The 24,530-nt window shown below is 40.3% G+C and overlaps 1 protein-coding gene across 1 annotated transcript in view; it reads right to left on the reverse strand.

Moving 5' to 3' along the window:
• TRPM5 (transient receptor potential cation channel subfamily M member 5) overlaps positions 1 to 11,082 on the reverse strand; it is a 43,349-nt gene extending 32,267 nt beyond the window's left edge. Inside the window, exons 1-6 of the mRNA XM_075754958.1 lie at positions 10,989 to 11,082; positions 8,384 to 8,452; positions 6,758 to 6,929; positions 5,657 to 5,837; positions 3,971 to 4,137; positions 409 to 589 (exon numbers count right to left, since the gene is read on the reverse strand). Of these exons, the coding sequence (XP_075611073.1) occupies positions 409 to 589; positions 3,971 to 4,137; positions 5,657 to 5,837; positions 6,758 to 6,874 (646 nt within the window). The 5' untranslated portion in view covers positions 6,875 to 6,929; positions 8,384 to 8,452; positions 10,989 to 11,082. The remainder of the gene's footprint in view (positions 1 to 408; positions 590 to 3,970; positions 4,138 to 5,656; positions 5,838 to 6,757; positions 6,930 to 8,383; positions 8,453 to 10,988) is intronic.
• Between the last annotated feature and the right edge of the window lie 13,448 nt (positions 11,083 to 24,530).

A 24,530-nucleotide genomic window follows, 5' to 3' on the forward strand; every position in this document is an offset into this window, starting at 1 on the left:
CCAGTGTAGGAGCAATTCAAGACCCTGTGTGTGAGAAAGGATAAAAGTATACAACAATGAATATCCATCTCTTAGAGTCACTGGTTAAGGCACTTAAAGCTGGATTTATTTTCCATTTGTTGTGTTTTAAGGCAATTTCAGCTATGCTTTGAAGATCAGCTTTGAGCTATGTTTAAGGAGATGCGATAAAAGTCAGGATTTTTGGTTCAAAGAGCAGCTTCCTCAAATTCAGAAGTCACCTTAGTTCTGACTTACATAATGACAAATGTGTTTACTTGATCTTGCCTATGATGTAGATGATTGTCCAATTTGAGAATTGGACTTGCCTTTGATAAGGCCAGGGGCCCACAAGTGTCGCTGTAATACTAATATTATTCAAGTTAGCATGCCTATATAGAGTCTACTTACCACCATATCCAGTACGCTGTTCTGAAATATACTTTTCCAAGGTGAGACGTAGCTTAGTGGTTCCATCTGGGTCATGTGATGTTATGTGATCCACCAAAATAAAATGGGAATGGTTGTGGTCCAGGGAATACAGTGGGCCTTGGATATTATCATCTGATTGGTAGCATACAAGACTTTCATTCTAGAGAGAGGAGGAGAGATGTTAGCGTTCTCAACAAAACACAGTTCATGTTTTTATGTGCTTCATCTCCATTTTTGTGTTGTCTGCACCATGACATAGCACACCACCTTTGAGACACTCGAATAGACTCTTTGAAAAGGGTAGAGAAGGAGAATGTGTTCCTTCCGAAAGGTGCCAGATTTGACAGGACTGAAAGCTGAAATCCCTGAAGTTTTCCTCTTGGGCTCTGCAAAATATAGTGACATCAGTCATCATCTCTGGAACGCAGGCATTCATTCAGAGGTTTTGGAAATGTTTGTTGGACAAATGGAAAGGGGCTGTAAGACCCAATAATTGTGGATGGACCTGTAATGTCTCCGAGGCCTAATGTCTCAGCTGGTATAAACAGGGGCAAACCTATTCATTTCAGTAGCATTTTGTCTGTGTTTAGTCCAGTAGATGAGTTAGCCTGCTACATGTCCATATCAATTTAAATGCAGCTTTATTTAACTGACAGGGTTATGTGAGGTCTAATGGTTATTCTCATCGTGGAAATTGCATTCTAAAAGAGTGAGTGACAGGCAGACTTTAGAAAGTGCAATCTTACCTTTTATTTTTGGGTGAGGGGTGTTATATCTTGAAAAAATTTATTAATGAATTTTTGCATAAAATCACCATCTGAGTAAAACAGAACCCTTCTTATAGTCTTTTGTTCTAAGGATTGCACTATGTATGATCTTCATACACACACTTTTTCAAACTCCCCTTACTTCCTTAATAAATCTTTCTTTCCCGTTGTTGCACATCCACTTTGATACATCATTCCTAGCTGCAAGCCAGGCCATAAATGCCTGGTTATTCTTTTTCATCTTCATAATCACTGTCCTGTTGCAAGTAAGCCAGATTAAAGCAATTGTTTAAAATCTGAATTTCCTTCTATCATGCCTCTTTTCCAACTCCTGCGGCCTTTGAGTTGATGAACAAAACTCACACTGTCAGCTTGGCCATGGTGACTCTGTAGTACATTTTCCTCCCACTAATTTTGTGGACAGAAAGGTGTTAAAGCCTTTCTAGATATAGCAGTGTAACTATGCAAGTAACCTAGTTGTCATTAAGGTATGGCAGATATATTTATGTTCTGGTTTTTAAAAGCCAGGTCTTATCTAGAGCCTTTTTTAATCTCAGCTTTTGGCAGTGTTGGCTAGGAAGAGCGGGTGCCCAGTTGAATCCTGGGGGAAGTCCAGCCCAGGGGTTATTCAGGTTCTTCTCCATAGCCCAGGGTAAGGCTGATGTTGGAGAGGCAGTGAATATATCACCAGGAGCTCATAGGAGCAGTACTGATGCATGAAAGCATTAAGTAACCCAGAGGACAAGCTCCTTCTTGCTGCGGGTAAAAGAGTTGACCACACTGCATAGCATGCCCTTAAGTGGCTTTCTGAAATGAAGCTGCATACAGTCAAACTAGAAAAGAGAAATCTTCTTCAAAGCAAGGTGAAAAAGGCTATAATCAGGCATGTTCCTATGGCTTCTTTCCCTGTCAGCAGCTCTGGGAGGAGCAGGAACATCAGAGGCTGTTCCAGGAAAAAAAGCAGTAAATTTGCATGTCCTTTGCAAAGAGCAAGTGCACAAATTTCTGTTCTCCTCTCTGTCTCTGATTTTTGGGGAAAGCTTCTTGACACAATTAATTTGCCTTCAAATTTTGTTTTGATAGAGGGCGTGCCTATATTCTGCTGCCATGTAACATTAAGCCTGCTTGCCAAAGATCTGGCCTTTGATTATGACCCAGAGGCACAACAACCAATTGAAAAAGGCCCTTGAGAATTTTCCTATTTATTCTCTGAAAATGTGGAAGTGATCTTTCAATGATGTTTAAAGCATACTATTAACACAGAAAAGATGGGAGGGATCCACTGATTTCAGGGCTTGTTTTTCTCCTTGCTAGTGTGGATTGTTAGCTCTATTTTATACAACAAGCTGCTTGTGTTAGTGCCAAGTATAAAGAGAACTGGGTTTAGATCAACATCCCTGTCTATAGTTCCTTTGTCCTAAAGTTACTGAATAAAATCCAGAATGTTTCTGGGTAGAAGCAGTGCCAGAAGTAATAGGGTCAGGAACGCTCTACATGAAATATTCCTTGACAAAGAATTTGGGCTTTAGTTAAGGGGAAGAAAATCTAATGCAACAAAAAGACTAGTGCACTTGTTTTGTAGCTGCTGGTTGGGAAAGATCCAGTTGCATTTTGATCACTTAGCCTAGGAGGGAGGTGAAATAGTTTACATTTGCCAAAGCAACTTTCCTGAACAAAATTCACAAACGCAATGAACTGAATTCTTACCTCTGAGGTCCTTTTGGACCAGTTCAGCCACACAAATAGGTTAAAGTCTTCCAGCTAAAGAGTCCCAGCTGGTAGAGCACACAGGTAGTTGTCCTTAGCAAAAAGGATGGAAAAAGGGGAAGCCCAATGGCAATAAATTGCTGATATGGTCTGGCAGTCTCCCAGCTGCTAGCTGGTAGTTGCTAGCCTATCTGAGGGAAGAATTAGGTGTGTGTTCAAAGGGCTGTGTTTGTCACTTGTTTCTTAGCTTCTGCAGGGAAGTAAAATAGCACAGGGGAACTGTCATTCATTGTCATTACACACCTGCTTTATTGTTATAACATTCTGCTTAGGACTGACTGTATATCCAGTGACAAGAAGATCATGCTTTTTTTTTTTTTTTTTTTTTTGCCCTCCACCTCCAGGTCAATTCAGCATCAACTTGTCTTGACATCTTCAGCAACTGTTTCATTGGGTGAGGCTTTTTGTTTGGGGTTTGGGTTTGGGTTTGGTTTTTTTCTTCCCCAAAGAACTTTGCTTTGACCTGAATTGTGAAGTCCCTAGAGCTCAAGTAACTATACGAAATCCTGCATGGCTAGCAGTTTTGGCTTGGTGTGTTGAGCAAGTTTTTGCATATTAGACACCAATTCAATGATTACTTCAGAAAACTTGGTCTTGAAATATTTTGTATTCCAAACTAGAAAATATACTTTTTACAGTATTTATGAAATAGCTTGGAGTAAATGCTTCTGCAGTAAGTGGACAAGGAAAAAAAAATATTAAAGGTACTGTATGATGCATGATTTTTTTCCTGACGTTCATCCTTACTCTGGTCGCTGAGTTAATGTCTAATGCTGTCACCTGCTGGATGTTTTCAGAATTGCTGTCAAGCATACCGAGGCACAGAATCATTAGGGTCTGACAATTCTTTCAGCTCTTTATTTCTGTCTTCCTCCAAAGCACACTTTAAACCCCACTCCTGTTTTTAAGTTAGATCAACATGGTTCTACCTACGACTTCCAAATTTTGTAAAGGTGCAGCTTACTTCTGAACAATTCTGTCTCATGAGTAGAATAAGTGAAAAATACCTTTGCATTGTCCAGAATGTCTCTGTGCTGAATTTTTCTGAGTGAAGTTATTCCTATGGCAATCACTCTTACTTTGGATGAAGTACTAGCCAGTGCGTGATCTCGGACTGCTTGCACTAAGTGTCTTGTTATTCCTACACGTAAAGCACTAGTAAAAATCCAGGCACCTGAAATTATTTTTTAAAAATGGTTAGATAATTTCTTTATAATTGAACATGTTTGTATGTCAGGTAACATTACTTGCAGTACTAGATTTAAGGGGTTTTTTTAGGTAGATAAACTGTAGACAGGTCTTGATGGACTGTAACTCTTAGAATTAGAATACATACAAAGTATGTAAGACTTTAATAAGGAAAACAAGAAGAAATTGTATGCCCAAACATGCTTCACATACCGTGTGATGCAGTGTTGTCATCTTTACTCTGATGTCAATACACCCATCAAGAATGCTGTGTCCAGTCTAGAGTCACTTACTGTCTATATACGAGCAGAAACATCACTATACCAAGCAGGTCTGATTGTTGCATGAGGAAAAGCAAAGGAATGGGTTGTTGGCTTGAACTGAGGACTAAACAGTCTCACCTGGTAGCAGAAGAGTTTGGACATAACCTGCCTAATGTGGTGTTCTCTTTTGTTCCTGTGTGTTGGAGAGTGAATTTTTCAGGAGAGTAGGATTTACAGCAGTATTGTTATGGTGACAAAGAATTTGGAGAACCCTACACAAACAGCTAACCAACCTTTTTCAAATATGTAACATAAAGGAACTGGAGATCTTATGCTGCCTAGTCTTAAGTATAGAAGGCAGCTGGAGATAGAGAGTATCCGTGTGGTACAAAAGTACCAAAACAGGGCTGTTTCATTACAAAAACCAAAACTGTTACAATCTTGTCTAGACCAGTGAAGCTAAACCAAGAGCTTGCTGTGAAATGCTTACAGATATTTTCATTTCATTTTGCTGGTATTTTTATAAAGCTACAGGGGAAAAAAATGACATCTGAAATGAAAGCCACTTCCATGCATGTTCCCAGACATTGATTTGTTTGGTTTTGTCTTCAAATGCTTTTCACTACTCTTGTCATTCATGTGAACAGCCAGGGAGAAAGTGGACTGACTTATTTTGTGTTATACATTACCAAGGTCTTTTTGTTTAAACTTGAGTCTAATCATAGGCTGTTTTACTAACAAAGTCTATTCAACTCTTAGATTTGAAGAAAATAATCTTCAAAAATTAAAAAAAAATAAATTGTAACAAGACTTTGGTAGCTAAAAAGTGAGAATGGAGAAAACAAGAATTCTTATTTTTGACCTAAATTCACTCTTGTTGAAGTCAAATTGCTATACTCTCTTAAGAATTATTTTGCTATGGCACCAAAGAGTATGGCACCAAAATGTATGTGGTCCCATCTCATACTATCTTTCTAGTGTCATCTCTGAGAGAATAATATCAGGTAATTTTACACTTCAGGAATGGTTTTGGTTTGAAACAACTTATTTTTGCTATTTCTAATACAATAAATTTAATTTCCAAAGCCATTTAAATAGAGGCTGTAGGTGGCATTCAGCAAAGCCTTGAACTTCCAAAAACAATTGTGTGAGCAAGCCCATTGACATTAAAAGATCACTGGATGCGAAGTGTGAGAATCCAGTAGGAATATAAATTCCTTCTTTAAAGCCTGAAGCACTAACCTGTGCTTTGAGCAGCCTTTATAAGTCCTTTTTTTAAGGTGTCCCGTAGCCAAGGCTTCATCTGGAAATTTTCTTCTTCCCCTACTAAAGAGACAACCAAATTGGGAGCAGGTAGCTTCCATTTGTTGAGCATAACTTCGAATATAATTCCAGGATGAACGGTACTCGGGACCTTAATAAACTTCAACAAGCAAAACAAAAAACTAGTGAATAACAATGGGACAGTACGATACAGTAGAGATATTGTTCATGGTGAATGCAGAAGGAAACTTATCAGCTGGGTTAAGAAAAATTTGAGCAAGACCTGATAGAGAACTAAATACTAGGATGAATTTAGCAGGCTTCTCTATAATTGTCATCTCACTAATTGGGTCAGTTCTATGGGTTAATTCTGTGTTGCAGACTGACATATTGCTCTCTTCTGTGCCTTCAGTTCCATGGCAGTGTAGCAAAGCCAAGAAATTTCTTAGGTGTTTCTTGTTTCTGCACTAGCTGAAATATTTGCCTGACTTCACGTCTGTTTTTCACGGATGTGTTACATGAATCTATTGCTTCTTCCTGTCCTGTATATATTTTGGCTTTGTGCTTAATACTTTACAATGAAAAAAACCACTTAAGGCAGATTTCTGATTCTAGGAATTCCTTCTGTGCTAGCACTAATGTACACAAGGGAAGAGGGAGGAGGTGGGTCTGTCCATGTACATCCTTCTCTGCATATTAGCAGAACAGAGAGAGAGAACTTTCAGGAGAGTCTTGAAATGGCTCAAAAGTATGTTTAAAATGTTGAAATCCATAGTGATTAATTTTTAGCAGAAAGATCAAACTAGGGAAATGATGCAAAATGAAGGAATCTGGGCATATGATTTTTTTTTTTAAAAGGAAAAAGTGATCAACTATACTTGCAGCATGTCAGTGCAACTCAAGTGATTGATTTCTGTATATTAATAGGCCTTATTTTAAATCACATTCATGTTCAGGAAGGCATGGTCCCTACATGTGGCACATCGACCCTCACTATTACACTCTCTGTGTTTAATGCTAAGAAGTAACAGCTGAACAACAGCAATAGTGTTAAAGGGTTAAAACTCCTCAGTGCTGTACCTTTCCACGTTTCTTCCCAGAAGCTGTGAAGTCTATTTCTCCTGTGCAGTACGGTAGCTCTCTTTTGAAAGCTTCCTCTTTGTCACTGCTGCAGAGCTTGGTTTCCATTTCCTCCATTGAATTTGTAAGGTGATCACCAGTAGATCAAGGTGTTCACTGAGATGACAGAAAACTGGAAAATGAGAAGCTGTTTAAACTGGAGAGGCCACAAAAGCCATTAATTTACATCTAGCAGAGTTTTAGTCAAGTATTTTACTCTTTTACTGTTATGGTTATAAGTTTCAGCTAAAATTGGAGGTGTTTGTACCAAATGTTGGATATTATATACAGGAGGAGGCAGATTCCACACCAAAGCTATGTAACAAGTTATGAAAAGGCATGAAGGAGTAAGGCTTTCTTGACACTCACGTAGCAGACAGAAAGCTGAGTTGCAAGGTGCAAGATCCTGCAATCTGCCCAAAGTCACGTGGGGCATCTCAGAGCCCAAAGGTAACCCTAATTCTACAAGGGAGAAAGAGGAGGCTGAGCCACAAACTATTGCAAGCAAGAGTAGAGCTGTGTCAGTGAGTGTCTGAGTCATGGTTTCTTGATGTCGTTATGCATCATGCTACTATGACTTATGTTATCCAACATGAACACTAAATAACAAAATGATGACATGGTATTCATGTGAAGATACTTTAGGAGAGGTTTACTCTCTGTTTGCTGTAGGAATAGGCTATTTCTTCATAAGACAAAGTATTTAAGGCCAGGCTGTACTCAACAAGAACATACAGTTCAAAAAGGCAGGTGTTTTTCTCTATCCATGGCTACAGGAATGACAGCAAGTAATCTGTCCTAGAGCAAAGGTCATATAACAAGAGTTGTTCTTCTGCATTACATGAGGCACTGAAAAGGTCTGTTGCTTTTCCTATGTTCCAGTTTGACTGAACTGATGAAATCTGTATTTTTCAAATTGCAATTACAACTTGCATGCTCTATTTTGTTTCTTTTTGAAAAGAGGCAATGAAATAGCTCTCTGCCCTCTGTCTTCATGTGCATATTGAAGTATGTATTCAGTACTTTAAAAGTCCTTGTGACAGTAAGTCAGCAATGGTAATCAACCCTGCATCAATCTTTATTTCCTAGCCCAAGAGATTTGCTGTGGACTTAAAAGTGGGTCAAACTAGCAAGTCTCTTGTGGGTCTGTTAGGATGCTCCAGTAGAGGGAGCAAGCCCTCCAGCTGTTCCCTTGGGCTGGAAAGTCTCTTGGGAGTCTGTATCCTGGCTGTTTCACCATTGCTGCCTCTGTATTCTCTTCTCTTCTTTTATGTTTTCTGTGAAACAGAAAGGAGTTACCTTTTTCTCTGATCTGCCTCTGAAAAGTGGTTATGGACCCTCTCATGACTTGTTTCCCCTACAGCTATTCCACACCTGTGTATCCCTCTGCCCCCGCCCAAACTTCTGCCGGAGGTCATTGCTTTAAAGATGCTGTTCTCAGTCTGCTCCCTGCTTGCATGCTCGTCACTTCTGGAGAGAATTAAGTATTTATTCTGAACACTAGGATATCAGACTAGTCCAGTTAAAGGTCTTGCCTAAAAGATCTTCTTTTGGATTAACAATAATGGTACTTTCAGCAAAGCCCACCTTTTTGTTTGAGTCCACTTTTCCACTGGAGATGCAGCTTTATCTCCTAAGAGTATAGAAGGCAGTATTCTGGGGAAAAAATAGTTAATATGGAGTCATAACAACACATTTTGACTATTCTAAAGTACAGAAATCACTTCCTGGAACTTGCTGACAGAACAAAGTTTTTGATTAGAAAAAAAGTATTCAGGACTGAATTTCCAGAGTACATTTAGTCACCATTCTTCACTGTCCTAGATAGCACACTCTTATTTATATCTACACACAAGCAATTAACTTGGAATATTGTGGTGGGTTGACCCTGGCTGAGGGCCAGGTGCCCACCAGAGCCGCTCTATCACTCCCCTCTTTCACTAGACAGGGGAGAAAAGGTACAATGAAAAAAAAACTTACGGGTCGAGATAAGGACAGGGAGAGATCATTCTGTAATTATCATCACGAGCAAAACAGACCGAACTTAGAGAGGGAATTCATCTTATTTATTACTAAGCAAAACAGAGTACAGGAATGAGAAATAAAACCAAATCTTAAAAACACCTCCCCCCACCCCTCCCATCTTCCCAGGCTCAACTTCACTCCCAGCTTCAACCTCCGCCCCCCCTCAGCAGCACAGGGGGACGGGGAGTGGGGGTTACGGTCAGTTCATCACATGGTGTTTCTGCTGCTTCTTCATCCTCAGGGGGAGGACTCCTCTCATCATTCCCCTGCTCCAGCGTGGGGTCCCTCTCACGGGAGACAGTCCTTCACGACCTTCTCCAACATGAGTCTCCTCCACGGGGTGCAGACCTTCAGGAGCAAACTGCTCCAGCGTGGGGTCCCCCACGGGGTCACAAGTCCTGTCAGCAAACCTGCTCTGGCGTGGGCTCCTCTCTCCACGGATCCACAGGTCCTGCCAGGAGCTTGCTCCAGCGTGGGCTTCCCACGGGGTCACAGCCTCCTTTGGGTGCCTCCACCTGCTCTGGTGTGGGGTCCTCCACGGGCTGCAGGTGGAATCTCTACACCCCCTCATCCTTCCTCCATGGGCTGCAGGGGGACAGCCTGCTTCACCATGGTCTTCACCACAGGCTGCAGGGGGATCTCTGCTCCGGCGCCTGGAGCACCTCCTCCCCCTCCTTCTGCACTGACCTTGGTGTCTGCAGAGTTTCTTACATCTTCTCACTCCTCTCTCTGGCTGCAAAAGCTCTCTCTAACTGTTTTTCTCTTTCTTAAATATGTTATCACAGAGGTGCTGATTGGCTTGGCCTTGGCCAGCGGCGGGTCCGTCTTGGAGCCGGCTGGCATTGGCTCTGTCAGGCACAGGGGAAGCTTCTAGCAGCTTCTCACAGAAGCCACCCCTGTAGCCCCCCCCGCTACCAAAACCTTGCCATGCAAAACCAACACAAATATATAGCAATTTACAAAGTAAGCTGATGGTTAATTTGGCCTCATAGATAGGGCCCAAGTGGTTAATTTTAAGTCTAGTTGTAGATACTAGCTTGCAAAATTTGATCATGTGGTTATGCCTGACTTTTCTCTTTTGAAATAAAGATGCTGAGCTGCTGAGATTTATAAGGAATATTCTTGCATTTGGATAATTAATTTTTTTCAGAAATAGCACATTATTTGATTTTCAGTTTAGGAATTCTGATTCTTAATGGTAGTGAACAACAGTGAAGGGGACAAAAATAGGTAAGATGCAGAAGCTTTGATCACAAGCTTTTATAAGTCTGGAAAGTGAAGAAGGCAGCTGGTAACTGCTGGCACTACACAGGGCACTACTTTTCTCCCCCCCCCCCCCCCCCCCCCCCTTTTTTTTTTTATCAAGCAGTCTCTGAACCTTGATATTAGAGACTAAGAGCTTATTTTGGGAAGTATTACTTAATTTTTCCATCCTGTTCTTATATCACTTCTTCAGCACCCCTGCAGGCTGCTGTCTGTGATGGGATACAGAGCTAAATGGAAATTTGTTATGATCTTCTACAGCTGTCCTGGTGTTCATGTTCCAAGCCAGGAAGTCTTCCAGCATCAAGAGCAGAAAAGCGGTACTGACAGAATGGCAAAACAAGTCCAAAAATTATGCAGGGTTCTGAATGGTATCCATGCAAGAATATAGTGTAGCCCTATATGGACCTGAGAATCTACACTAGACAAGATGCTGGACTATTATGGAGTCATACTTCCTAAGTTTTTGCACGGAGCTTTTACAGATAAAGCCAATGAGCAATGCCAAGTAGCTTGCATTTTTTTGCTATTTTTTGTTTTGTTTTTTGTTTTTAGTGAGATTTGTCACTTGACAGTTTTTCTTGCTTTATATTCTACCTGTTGTTTGACCTCCAAGGAATAAATACTGGGACTTTCAGTATGACTGCAGTAATGTACAGGTGCAAACGTTCCACATCAGTGCAGTGTTCCACCCAACAGTGCTAACGGAGCAAGGAAACGTTCCTTTGGTATTTAAAGGGATGGGGAAGAAGATTTTAAAAGCTGCTCTATAGATACTATACAATTAGGGGAAAAAAACGAAACAGGAATTCCTTATATCATGAATGTTACAAAATCACCAGAAGAAGACCTGCTGCATGAGATTTGCAGATGCAAAGGCTCACCACATTAAATGTTTCCTTACCTTCCTCTATAGCTGTCTCAGCTACTGCAGTGTAACTCCTCACTGTTATGGGCAGAATCGCAGAACACTGCGTGGATCCATTCAAGCACTGCACCTTCAACCTTACCACCACTTTGCACTGCAGTGGAGCTTTACTATGTACTGATCAGTCAGCACACAGACTGCTTTATGCCCTAATATTTGAATATATATTCAAAGAGGATATAGACAGCTCTGTCACTTCCTCCTGGATTAAGACCTCTGTTCTTAAAAAGCATGTGGACATCTTGGCCAATGTCCTCTAACAAGCAAAGTAAGCATGTATTAACAGACTGTAATATAATTACAGTTTTTTGGAGTTCTTCTCTCCTAGATTTAATTCAGTCTTGTTCTGCTTGGTTCCAGCTTTCACATAAGTCTGTAGTGGTTTCAGGGGCTATTGCTTTGAGACTTCTGGCTGTACTAGATTTCAAGTCAGGTCACAGTAATTGGGTCAAATCTTTGTGGTCAAAGTCATGACATTCCACTGCAGTCAGCTTAACGATGGTCAGCTTTCATCACCGTAACATCACGGAGTATTGTTTAATTGCAAGGGTCTGGAATAAGTCCATACCTTGGGAAAGAATAGGCAGAGAGCCAGAAAGGGGAGCATGGTCTAAGCACTTTTTGAATGAGAGAAAAAGTAGGGAGGAAAGCAAAGACAAAGGCTATAAACCCAGCTGGATGAAATACCAATGGGTGATGACCAGTACTCCATAATTTTCTCCCTTTCCATATACTATTTTCTGTGGAACTTTTTAGAAAATTCCAACTTTCTTTTTATCCTAATATTTAAAGCTATCTGTGAGAATGCCATTGTATTAAATTTAATGAAAAGATTACTTAAAGGCAAGCAATCAGAAATACATAAGGTGTGGGGAGAAAGCCACAAAAATCTTGCCTGGCCCAATCTGTGCATTCATATTTTAGATTTTGTGTACATATGTGTGTATATAGAGCAATCTTACTTTAGTTCTGGTTCAGACTTGAGTACAGATTTTTCTATCTAGGCTGCTGCTACATATTTAAGTTTGTAGGTCAAATTCTGTCCTAGATGTTCCCATCTATAAATACAAACATCCATGGAAAGAATGTACCTCTAATGATTAACAGATTTGAAATATAACCTAGAAAACTATTTCTAACTAGCAAAGCAAGTTAAGACAATTATGAGGAAAAGACAATTGCCAGTTCCACCTACATCTGGAAATGTGAGTCAATGTCATTTACATTAGGGATGGCCTGATTAAATCATTCCAGGTGTCAGCCAGTCTCATGAATCATTATTTCTTTAACCTCATAAACAGGAGCTGTTAGAATTGTACCACTGTACAGCCAGTGCTTGTGACAATGAAGTTTGCAGGTCCTAATGCTGTTTAGTCCTCCATTTTGGATGGTCCTAACTTCTTATTTGGGCATTCTAGATTTTTCTGGGATGTAGGAAGTTGGCAGGGAGGTATAACTTCAGGGGGACACTTGTGATGGCTTTAGAGAAACTCCACAAGGAGGACCCCTGCAGAGATTCTTTCCTGAAGAATTGATCCTGAAAAAGTGATGAGATCAGAACCACAAAGAAACATTTTAATACCTATGTACATCCCTTTCTGGACTGTTGTTCCTCCTCTGCTTCCTCACCCCTCCTCTGCTATGCCTTCTCTCCCCAGCCTCCTTTTCCTCTACAACTTCTCTCACTATTTCCCCCGGCTTTCTAGAGGCTCTTTCCAGCTAGTGTCACTGCCACTCAGCCCACTGCGAATATGCAGCTCTTCTTCCTGCTGTGGTAACAAAGGACAGGTGGTTCACCTCCAGATGGGTGACAAGAATGTGGGTCGGTTTCCTCCTTCCTTTAGATTTTAACCAGGGTTAGGCTGTGTCCATGGAAGGAAGAGAGGTCAAATTTGAGCCTTTCAAACGTATCTTGTGAAAACGGGCCCAGTCAAAGGATGGCTTGACCTCAATTGTTGTCTTCAAGGGTAATGGTTTGACTAAGAGAGTAGGCGTATGGTAGTCATTAGCTCTCAGGACTTAGCAGTAGTAAGAATCCTCCGTCATACTAGTACACTGATCAGCAGGCTGGGACACACCCTGACTTTTAATCACTATCAGATTCTTCCACCCACTCAAGGAGTACATTTGAATATGTAGGTGAAATGATTAAATATAGTAATACAATGGGCCCAGTACTGTTGATGTTAAATCAGTCACAAAGCTCCCCCTTAGGTTCAGTGGCAGATGGAACAAATCCATTGGTTTATAAACTTTAAAGGAAGCTTTCATGTGGAGCAAAAGAAAACTACACCAATTACTGTGCCCTTCCTGGTGCAGGGTGAGCTAGCGATTCCAATGAAAAGTGAGTCTTAACTATTGGTCAAAAAAAGAGAGGGCTCACAGTAATGATGCAAGTGAATAGTAAGGAGGAAACTGCAATGGAGACTACAATGAACTTTGCTTGAGCAGGAACAATCAGCTTCCAACAGTGGGATACCATTAGCTAAATTGTAGTCCTGTTTGAAAGGATCTAAGGGTTACAGGCAGAGCAAATATTAAGTGAGTAATGCTATGCTGTTCTTGCAAGAGATAAATGCTGTATAGGACAGTATAAATGGATAGCCTGTGTGAAGTCACTTAGCTGTTCAGCTTTACCTGCAATACTCTGTTTGGGTTTGGCTGCCGTGTTTCAAGGGAATTATGGACCAGCTGGAGAACGTTTGAGCAGGAGCAACAAGGACACAGACCTTGCACTAAAAAAGGAGAGCTTAAGCAAATTAGAATTGTGTAACCAAAAATAGAGGGGACTGCAGGAAGGGAAAAGAATGTAATAGGCTAGCAATGCAAAAGGATGATAGGAAAGATGTGTTCTTCGTATCTGTGGCTCGGACAGCAAGTAAGGGGCTTAAGGGAAGAATGGTAACAAGGCTGCCCAGGAATACAATAGTAACCACACTCTAAGAAACACTTCCTTGGAGAGAATGAATGGTTAAGGAGCCAGTAAAGCAACAGGCCGCAGTCCTCAATTGTGATGGAGTCTGTATATTGTCACCCAAAGAACTTGACCTTAACCTACATGTTATCGCAAGCCTAAGAGCTGGATATGCGTCCGCAGCTCTGATCCTCAAGATACACGTACACTTATGTAACTTTACTAATGGAAATGCTCTTACTGACTTTAGTGCAAGTACTCACTCAAGGAAAATTGCATCAGTGAGTTTACTGGGCCAGTGCCAGCCACAGTGTGATGGAATTACTTGCTTCCAATAGTAGCCGTGTTTTCATTCCTGTTTTGAATTAAAACATAATAAATATAAAGAACAAAGCAGATGCAGGGGATCAGAATGAAGACAACTGGAGAAGTGAAGGGCAGAGCAAAGACTGCAAAATTCATATTCAATTTCAGCATGTGCTCCAAAGATGAATTGGATGGGCTCTAGCTGGTGTGTATGTTTAAGTGTGAAGAAACAAAAGCAGTATTTAATCAAGAATAAATGCAATAGAGAAGGGGAGGTATGACAAGGCATTAACTAGAATCCAGGAAGGGAAAAATATCTAAACCCAGCATGGGAATAAAAATATATGATGTGAGACAAAAAGAAGTATTTGTTAGGGAAAATAAATGCGTACGTATCTGTGTGAGAGACTGATGTATATACATCTCTCTGCAATTATACACATTATCTTGCTTATATTTATGTTGTAGCTTTGGAAAATGTTTGTTGGGAATTAGCACATTGAAATTCTGGTAATGATGCATGAAACGTTTCTGCATCACAGCCAAATGACAAAGCAGAATCATCTGCCATGATTGCCAAGGGATTGCTAAATAAAGCATAAAGACCTAGGATGGTGAAATACAACAGCAGAAATCATGGCCAGCTGCCCTGCATAGGGCTTTGTCATGCCTGTAGCAAATAAATCTTTGAGAATTGCACAAATATAAAAAGGGAACAAAATAAATGTGACTGTCACAACAACTGCAACTTGAACTTCTCTCACGTTCAGACAGGAGGGCTAAGAAAAGTCATTAACTGCCAGAGATGAGAGCTGGAGGGATGCAACAAGTACACAGCAAATAACCCATGGGAAGGTTTCTCCATACTTTGACTAGGACAGAGAGCGAGAGGCTATTTGAGGTTGACAGCAACCTTGGGAATGTGTTCGCTAACCGGAGATTTTATGAGTTTGCAGACACAGGGCCAGACAGGGGCAAACATTAATAGAAACAAAGAACTTGAAGCAAAATCACACAAAGAAGTGAAGCATAGAAGTGGCCTAGTAAAATAGAAGTTTGGATTAAGGTTAGAGATATATTTATGTGAATTGGCCCCACTAGCAGCTTCCAAAACCACCAGTGTTGTCAGTTTCCTTCATAGAACAGCAGTTGCTATAGAATGTTATTTTAAGTAATTCCTCTTTACCGTATGTGTGCGTAGTTAATAATCAGAACAAAATGTCAGAGGAGGAAAAAATTGTTTTAAAAACCCCATCAACAACAAGCTATAAAACCTGTGGGAAGAGAGCCTTGTTACTGAACCAGCATAGGCTTTGTTTTAACATTTCTAGGGTATGCCTCTGGAGCCTGATCCTTCCTGTAATCGCCAGGATGCAAGTATGGGAGGCAAATCAAGTATTCACAGGAGCCTTCCCACTAGTTTCTAGGAGAGTGGATTGTGCTTTGGTTTCGATAGGGTTAGTGCCAAGCCTTTAACAAATGAATGTGCAAAATGCTAATGCAAATATTGGTACTTTTGTCTTTTTTGTTTCCGTCTTCATCTGCTTAACACAGTACAGAGCACCAGAGGCTATTTGAATAATGTACTTTTAGTGAGTTTGCAGAAATTTGCATACGGATGTCAGCCAGTGAATTTCATAGAACTGAATTTATTCTGGGGAGAAAACCTGAGAGGGTAGAGAGGTGATAAAAGGGAAATGTAGACATCAGTGAAGTAAACAATGGAAGGAGCAGATGAAACAGATGAGAGAAAACAGCAGCACTGCCTGATTAAAATAAAGGGACTGTGCTTACATAGCACATTGTATATGGGGTGTGGGGGGAGGCTGACACTAGTTTCAAATACTCCTGGACCTTCACTGCTCTGTTCCCACAGAGCAGTTCCCACTTTGTTCCCACTTTGAAGCTGTGCCAACACAACTCTTTGTGTGGCCTCACAGTGAATCAGGCTGAGTTCACTTAAAAAGAACTCATTTTTGCCAGGTCATTTTTCAGCAAAATCAGTTCACTAATGTGGTCTACAGCAGGACACGCAAACTCCTGAAAATAATGTATTGTGAAACCACAGCCATGAAAGAAAATACAAGAACATGGGAATAGTTCCAACTCAAAACAAGTGCTTCAGGAACGGCAATGTTCAGATAAGGCAGACAAAACCATACCTGAAAATTTTAGTTGAAGCTGGATTGTATGTGGACACTGGCAAATGAGTACTATTGAAAGCAAATGACACAATGAATACTACTGAAAGCAGAAGTATTAGAAAATAAAAAGGACTACCACTTGGGAACTGGAAAGGCTTGAAATAATCTAGTGTGGGTTTGCTCAGATCAGCTAGTATTTTTCATTTATTAAGATCTTAATATATCATACTTGTAGAATCTGCAAAAATTCACAAATGTTTCTCTTGATGCCAACAGCTAACATCACAGAGTTAGCCCCTAGTATTAAGCTAAGTACCAATCTTTACAAATTCTACTTTACAAGCTATGCTAAAATAATCTTTACCTCTGTTCAAATTTGTCATGTACTTTTTTTTTTTTTCAATTTCATGCCTGTAGCCATGCATTCTTTTACAGAAAAGAGCAATTTTTATGAGGGGGGGAACCTTCATTGTGTTTCCTTGTGGGACTGCTTTCATCATCTCCTATTTATAAGAGCTTGTTCAATGTTTTAGGCAAATGTTGTAAGCTTGAAGGGGAAGTATATTCAAATCTCAGAGTCTCTTTTGCATAAACCATATACAGGGTGTACTTTGAGAACTCCAGACCTTAGGAAAATAATTTAGTCTGGTTTGTTTCTTAAATATAATAAAACTGCAGACACAATTTTGAACTTAGTGCATTGTGCCAAAGTGGTAGTGGCAAAATTGTTCATCAACTGTTCTAAGTGTTTCCCTTGTTAAGACATGAATCTCTATCTTTTCTGTTAACTATAAAACTGAAGCTGCATTTGGATGTGGTTGTGAATTTCAGGAAGCCTCGGGCTTATGCACCCGAGTTCACTGGGCCATGTTGCACATTTAGAAATCAGACCCACTGAATGCACTATGATGTATTTTTTAAATCTCTTTTTCAGAAATTTGGATTTCTTGCATATAGTAAGCCCTGCCAACACTAGAGTTTAAATATATGCCTGTCACCCACTACAAGGAAGCCTGCCCTTTCTTTTGTCCTCTGGATAGTATTGATTTTTAACCCATAGTTACAGCAAATCATTGCTGATTTGCTCTTCGGCACTCTTCCCCGGGTTACTTATAGATAAGTTCAGATCAGATCCAAATGAATGAGGAGACTGTAACACTGCAAGGCACAGAAGAAAGTGTCTGAATGTGGCATATAGATGGAAATGGTTGACCTAAGGTTGTTAAGGACTGCTTCAGTGTATAGGAGAAGGAGTGACCTCAATTATTCTTACATGTTTGGGATACTCAAGAACATAGAATCATAGAATGGTTTGGGTTGGAAGGGACCTTAAAGATCATCTAGTTCCAACCCCCCTGCTGCGGGCAGGGACACCCTCCACTACACTACATTGCCCAAAGCCTCATCCAACCTGGTCTTAAACACTTCCAGGGAGGGGGCCTCCACAACCTCTCTGGGCAACCTGTTCCAGTGCCTCACCACCCTCACAGTAAAGAATTTCTTTCTAACATCTAATCTAAATCGACCCTCCTTCAGCTTGAACCCATTACCCCTTGTCCTGTCACTACACTCCCTGATAAACAGTCCCTCACCAGCTTTCCTGTAGGCCCCCTCCAGGTACTGCTAAGCCTCAATTGGATCTTCCCGGAGCCGCCTCTTCTCCAGGCTGAACAATCCCAACTCTCTCAGCCTGTCCTCACAGGAGAGGTGCTCCAGCCCTCTGATCAGCTTCGTGGCCCTCCTCTGGACTCCCTCCAACAGCTCCATGTCTCTCCTGTACTGGGGCCCCCAGAGCTGGATGCAGTACTCCAGGTGGGGTCTCACAGGAGCGGAGTAGAAGGGCAGGATCACCTCCCTCCACCTGCTGGTCACCCCTCTTCTGATGCAGCCCAGGACACGGTTGGCTTTCTGGGCTGCAAGCGCACACTGCTGGCTCATGTTGAGCTTCTCATCAATCAATACCCCCAAGTCCTTCTCCTTGGGGCTGCTTTCAATCCATTCCTCGCCCAGCCTATAGTCATGCTTGGGATTGTGCCGACCCACATGCAGGACCTTGCACTTGGCCTTGCTGAACTTCATGTGGTTTGCACGGGCCCACCTCTCCAGCCTGTCGAGGTCCCTCTGGATGGGATCCCTTCCCTCCAGTGTGTTGACCCCACCACACAGCTTGGTGTCGTCAGCAAACTTGCTGAGGGTGCACGCAATCCCATGTCGCCAAAAAGATGCTGAACAGTGCCGGTCCCAGTACCGACCCCTGAGGAACACCACTCGTCACCAGTCTCCACTTGGACATTGAGCCATTGACCACAACTCTTTGAGGGCAACCACCCAGCCAATTCCTTATCCACCGAGTGGTCCATCCATCGAATCCATGTCTCTCCAATTTAGAGACAAGGATGTCGTGAGGGACAGTGTCAAATGCCTTGCACAAGTCCAGGTAGATGATGTCAGTTGCCCTTCCCTTGTACACCAACGCTGTACCCCCATCATAGAAGGCCACCTAATTTGTCATCAAAAAACCATCCCTGCCTGCAGATGGACAAGAGGCCTGTGCTGGCACGGAGGTTCCAAGTCGGTCAAATTCACTGTGTACTAAAAACATCTGTTGCTTTGCCATATGCACCCGCTTTCCCTGTGTCTATAGCAGTTCCGCTTGCAGGTGTACTCACTGCAATAACCAGTTATAAGCAGGAGGTAAATCTTCAAATGTGGTGAATTCTGTGCGTGACAGAGTTTAACATGCTGTAGGAGAGAAACAGAGTAACAGATACTTCCCTTCACTTGATGTTTATACACATTCAAAGTGTTGCTTTGGTCAGTTTATTTTCCTGCTTGCAACCTCTGCTTTTTATTGAGATGGAACTTGGAAGTGAAGGAATGAACAAGAATATAAAGATTCCCTGTCATCTCTAAAGGTTTGGACCATAACTGACTAAACTGATTTGTAAATCATAGGTTAATTTTACTCTTCTCAGATGGCTGCAAGCAAGGTATATGCAACAAAAGATTTCTTCTCTTAGACAGCAGACAGTGATTTTTTTGTTGTTTGTATTTCATCAAGACCTGTTTAAACTTACGGTCGAACCAGCCAACAAAACCCTTAAGCCTTATATGCCTCCTGACTACTCTAGAAATACGTCTTCCTCTTCAACAGCCAAACTTTTTGAGTTGTGTTAAACTGGCTTCTGCCTCACTCAGCATAATTTGGTCCTGAAAAGAGCAATTACAGAGCAAACTTGCTATTATAAGAAATGCTTTTTTTCCTCCATTTCTACAATGTATAATACAATGTCAGGTGGTTTGGGGTTTTGGGGGGGGGCAGGGGGGAGGTTTCAATACTGGTAGATCCAAGGTGCAGTGAGGTGAGAATAAAACAACCAAAAAGAACCCATTATAGCAATCCAGTTTCTATAGATGGAACTTTACAGAGAGGTGGATAGATTCACAGTTTCAGCAGAGAGATGCTGTTGTTTCTGGAAGTGCAAGTTCCTGTTTTATCGTAGTAGCAATGTAACTACAGATCTTGAATATGTGACGCTACGCAGGGACAAGGTTTGTAGTGCTCTAATGTATCACAACTTTAATGGGATGCCTTACTGTTACACTAGCCAGGCAAGGCTCTTATCTAGACAATGAAATATTTAACATGTTAAATATAAAAGGGGTGATGAATTTTTATCTGTCACAAAGAGAGATTTTAAAAAGTTCCAATTACTCCAAGTAACGCATATGACCAAGATACAGTAAAATGCTCTTAGTAGTTAAATAAAACTAGATATATGCTTATACAGTGTACTTTATGGTGCTGTCACAGGTTTCCTCAGGCAAGCAAACAGAAGCTTAAATCGGCCACCCTGCCAATTCCAGGAAGTTAAAAGTTTCACAGTTGATGCTAGATCCATGAGCCATCTCCTCATAGGTTATGTCACAGTATGGAGCTATGCAGGAGGCAAGAGCTGAGAATAGCGTTTCAGTTGTTACTGTGTTGTCAGAGGTGCTCAAGTTTGAAATTTAACAGAATTCCTATTAATATTTCTGCTATAAAGTTGAATTGGAACATAGCTGGGGTAAAGCTTGTACAATTACAAGAGTGTTGAGCTATATATTGAGGATATAACAGTGCTATTTACATTTGTTTAAAAAAAGAACAAAACCCACGTACATGAACATGTAATTTCTAGCTAATTACAGAATGCAAGTCTAGAAAATATTAAAAAGGCATTTTTTCACTTGTCACAAGTCTCATGAAAATAGCTAAAAACTTGAATTCTATGGAATTATTATCAGCTACCGAAAAAGTTAAAATGCGTAACTTCTACTATTACTATCAATATGCTGCGTCCTATTCCACATTGGCTATGATTATAATATTGATGAAACAAAAACATATGTAGCGTAAAATGCAGAATAATATTAAAGTGAAGCAGGCTACATACTCATCTGGGGTGATATTAATTAGCAAACATTCGGTTTACATCTATGAAGGTCTTAAAAAGACTGTTTTGAAGATAATAGATCTAGTGCTTTGAGAATATGTGTACCTAATTTTATTTACATGAGCAGTTCCCTTGAGCTATCCATTAGAATAAAAAGAATTACACAAAGTTCAAAGAATTTACCAAAGACAAGGATGACTTTCACCTTTATTATTTATTGATTTTTTTTTTTAACTCACTAGGAGAACATGCTTTCCCAGATGAAGATAAAGAGTTAATGAAGAATCAAATTAGCCACACTGTGGCTTGTCAGTATTTCTGGCTGCATTCCCTGTGATCCTGTCTGAATGTAGAGTCTACAGGCAGTTGACTGCCTTTTATCAGAAACCATCATATAAAGATGGCTTTTTCTACCCTAACGCTGTCACCTAACGTTCAGATAATCTGCTGTTCTGAATACAATCTTTTAAAATAAAAATTACATGAAAAGATTAGAAAAGCAAATATTAAAATAGACACAAACCTGAAGACATCATCTGTGTCCCAAGATACTGTTGGGAATTGTCCTCAAGGGCTGAGGATGAGGAGAGAATAGTAAACACATGAAAGAGGAAAACCGAGTAGCACAGTGTTACAGTTATATTAGCAGATGCTCATGTCCTAAACTCATGAGGCTTGTAGAAGAATCCCACAGAATATTAATCTACAGTGCAGGAGAGTAGAAGTCATGGGTCCACCTCTGTACTGTGCTGTCTCAGAAACAGCTGTATAGTAGACAACTGCCTGACTGTAATAGTTCTGCAGTCTGCTAATATCAGACCAAAATAGTAGCCAAGGATCAGCGAGATACAAGAGTCTGTGAAGATTCAAAGGGTTATTCCCAGTGTAAGCTAAAAGGTTGCCTAAACAATGGAGAACACAATAATAGAACATTGCTGATGTGTAATTGCAGAACAGGACATATACAGTAAGTTAGCTACTCTTTATGTAAGAAAACCAAAGTGCTGAACAGAAGAAAAACTACAGAAAGTGATCTAGAACATAGACAAAGGACAGCAACTAATAGCTTGGGAAATTTCTGATACAGAAAATCTGGAAGTTTTACATATACTTCATTGTTCAAAAGGAAGAAAGAGTAGCAATGACCTTTATATCACTGCTGATTACTCACAGATGATGAAGGGGAAGGAAAACGTGAAGTAAGTAATGATCTCTTCTTGGTTGAATCATGAACATCTCTTAATGTACGTAGTATAGTTAGTGATCCTACCTGCTGGCTGTCCTTTGCAACAGGCATGACCATCCATCCGCAGGGTGAAGTTGCATTGAGGTGGCTATTGTTACCAATGCTATTTGCTGCTGCTCCCTTTTCCTATTCGGGAAGAGGAAGATGTTACCAGATTACTTGGCACACCAGTCCCTGTGACAATAAAAGTAAACATTGCTAGTGTGTAATGATATCGATAGCTCTTCTCTGGAATGAAAATAAGCCCTGTGAAACAAATGGAGATGCAAATAATATGCATTTCTCTGTGGCAGTAGGGGAGCATAGAGTTACCAGAAACAGACAACCAGCAGGAATGGACTTCAGCTGTGACTGTATTTTCTAAATTAAATTTTCAAATCCTTGCAATAACTTGGAAGTTGAGTAACTGCATCAATAACTAATCCTTCATTCCCTTTGAGAAGAGTCACATGCTTTCCCCAGCTACACAAATCTTTAACGAATTCCCCAGAGCACATGTGTGCAGTCCCAGCACTCCCTTAATGATTTAGGTTTTCAAACAAATACTGTCCACTTATCTTCACTGATAACTTCAAATTTTGGTGCGCAGCATGTCAGCCTTTAAAGTTAATTCATTTAAGGGATTTGTTCTGTATTTAAGAGTACAAATGTTGCATCACCATGCTTTCTTAGGTAACTTGCCTGTGGGGCTTTCTTGATATATAACAGACCTCATTTGGTATAAATTATTGCAGCTCAGTTGACTGCTGTGAATCAAAGCTACTTTGAAGAAGCCAAAGATGTGCCCAAGCTTTTCAACTTTTTCATGATCATAGTAATGTCTTTCTTCAAATATTTTTGTCCTTTACTGTCAAAATAAGTGGCATAATTCCTATATTTTTGTGTTGGGGCTTTGGGGTTTTTTAGCATAAGTTGATGTTTGCCATAAATATTCAGTGTCCTCAATACAGATTTTGCTATTTTCATAGGTATTAATTAAATTTGCCTTTCTGGATTTCTTTCTGGACTTCTTTTCACAAGTCTGGATTCCTTTGTTCTTTATTCCTAAAACCTTTAGAAAATATATCTCTGACACATCCCTTTGTTAGAATATAAAATGATATAAAACAGTCAGATATCCAAATTCTGTCTGTTCAAGAGAACAGCAGATTCTGTGTCTCTCATGATGACCTGTGTAATTATTCTGGATTGGTTTAAAATTTCCTTCATACGTCCATATGTCACTGTTTTTTAACTATCCTTGTTTCTGTTAATGCTTATATTTCTAGGAATATAATTGTGTTAAATTCCATTGTATCACAGTCATAAAAAGACCTTTATCTTTGATCTTTTTTACAACAGTGACAGTTGCTTGAAGTATAAAACCCTGAAATTAAGCAGGACCTTAATCAAGAAACGTTCTCTGAAAGCTGAACCAGATTGTAATGTATGGTGTTGAAGGCACTGGCTATTTTTGTCTGGATTTGACTAACGGTTGTGTCAAAAAGTACTAGGTGCTGAGAGTGTGAAAGTCATAGCCCAAGCAGAAGTTCTCCTCTAATACAGAACTAAGTGGTTTGTTTAGCTTCATCTACAACTAAGGAGCAATACTGAGTCTGAGGCTAAACTCCTCTTGTACCAGACCCTGAGTAAGACCATCTCAGTCCCTCCTGGACAATTCTTCTGCAAGTGTCTTCTCTGTTGAAATGTTTATATCTTTCTAAGTACTATTTAAACTGCAGTATTCCATCAGGCAAACTTTTTTTTTTTTCATGTTCTCCCTTCTGTTCAAAGCAAATGTGTTTATTATTAAACCATTTCCTAGACAGTTTCATTACCTTTTCTGGACAGTTCTAAGAAGGTTTGGTGGCCACTCTGACCAGTCATCAAACCTGTGCATCTGTCTGTCTTCCTGGTAGCTTTCCAGCCTTCACATCAATCTGGTAAGAGGGAAATAATGCTTGAGTGTGGAGATTCATAATTGATTACTATCTTACAGATGCTCAAGATTAAAAGTTTTGTAAGCTGTCTAATGCACTTACTCTACTGCAAAATTTCTGACATTTATTCAGCTCTTTCCACTGTCTTGCTCACACTGCCAGTGTACGTGCAATGACTTATTACTTACATTCCTTTGTCCTATAAGGTGAAACTTTCATTTGAATGTTCATTGAGTTGAACTGTGTCTTCTAACATAATATTTGAGTTGCTGCATCCTCAAGAGATTCCCATTTCTCCCCTTCGATTATTAACCCCAGCCATTGATGTGGTGATAAACTGTGTTTATTTTTTCTTTGTACAATGGTTGGCTTGTAACGTAAAAGATCAGTGTTATCAGTGACAACTAAGTCTGTTACTGTGTGGCTGATAAGCCAGATTACGTCCATTTCCGTGTTTGTTCACATGGCGAAGTGAACAGCAACGGCAAATGCAAAGAAGAGGAAGAATCTCTGTATGGTATCAGCAGCAGTTAGAGCATTCAATCAAGTTTGT

Source organism: Balearica regulorum, chromosome 5, assembly GCF_011004875.1.
Source record: "Balearica regulorum gibbericeps isolate bBalReg1 chromosome 5, bBalReg1.pri, whole genome shotgun sequence".
NCBI classification, from domain to species: Eukaryota; Metazoa; Chordata; class Aves; order Gruiformes; family Gruidae; genus Balearica; species Balearica regulorum.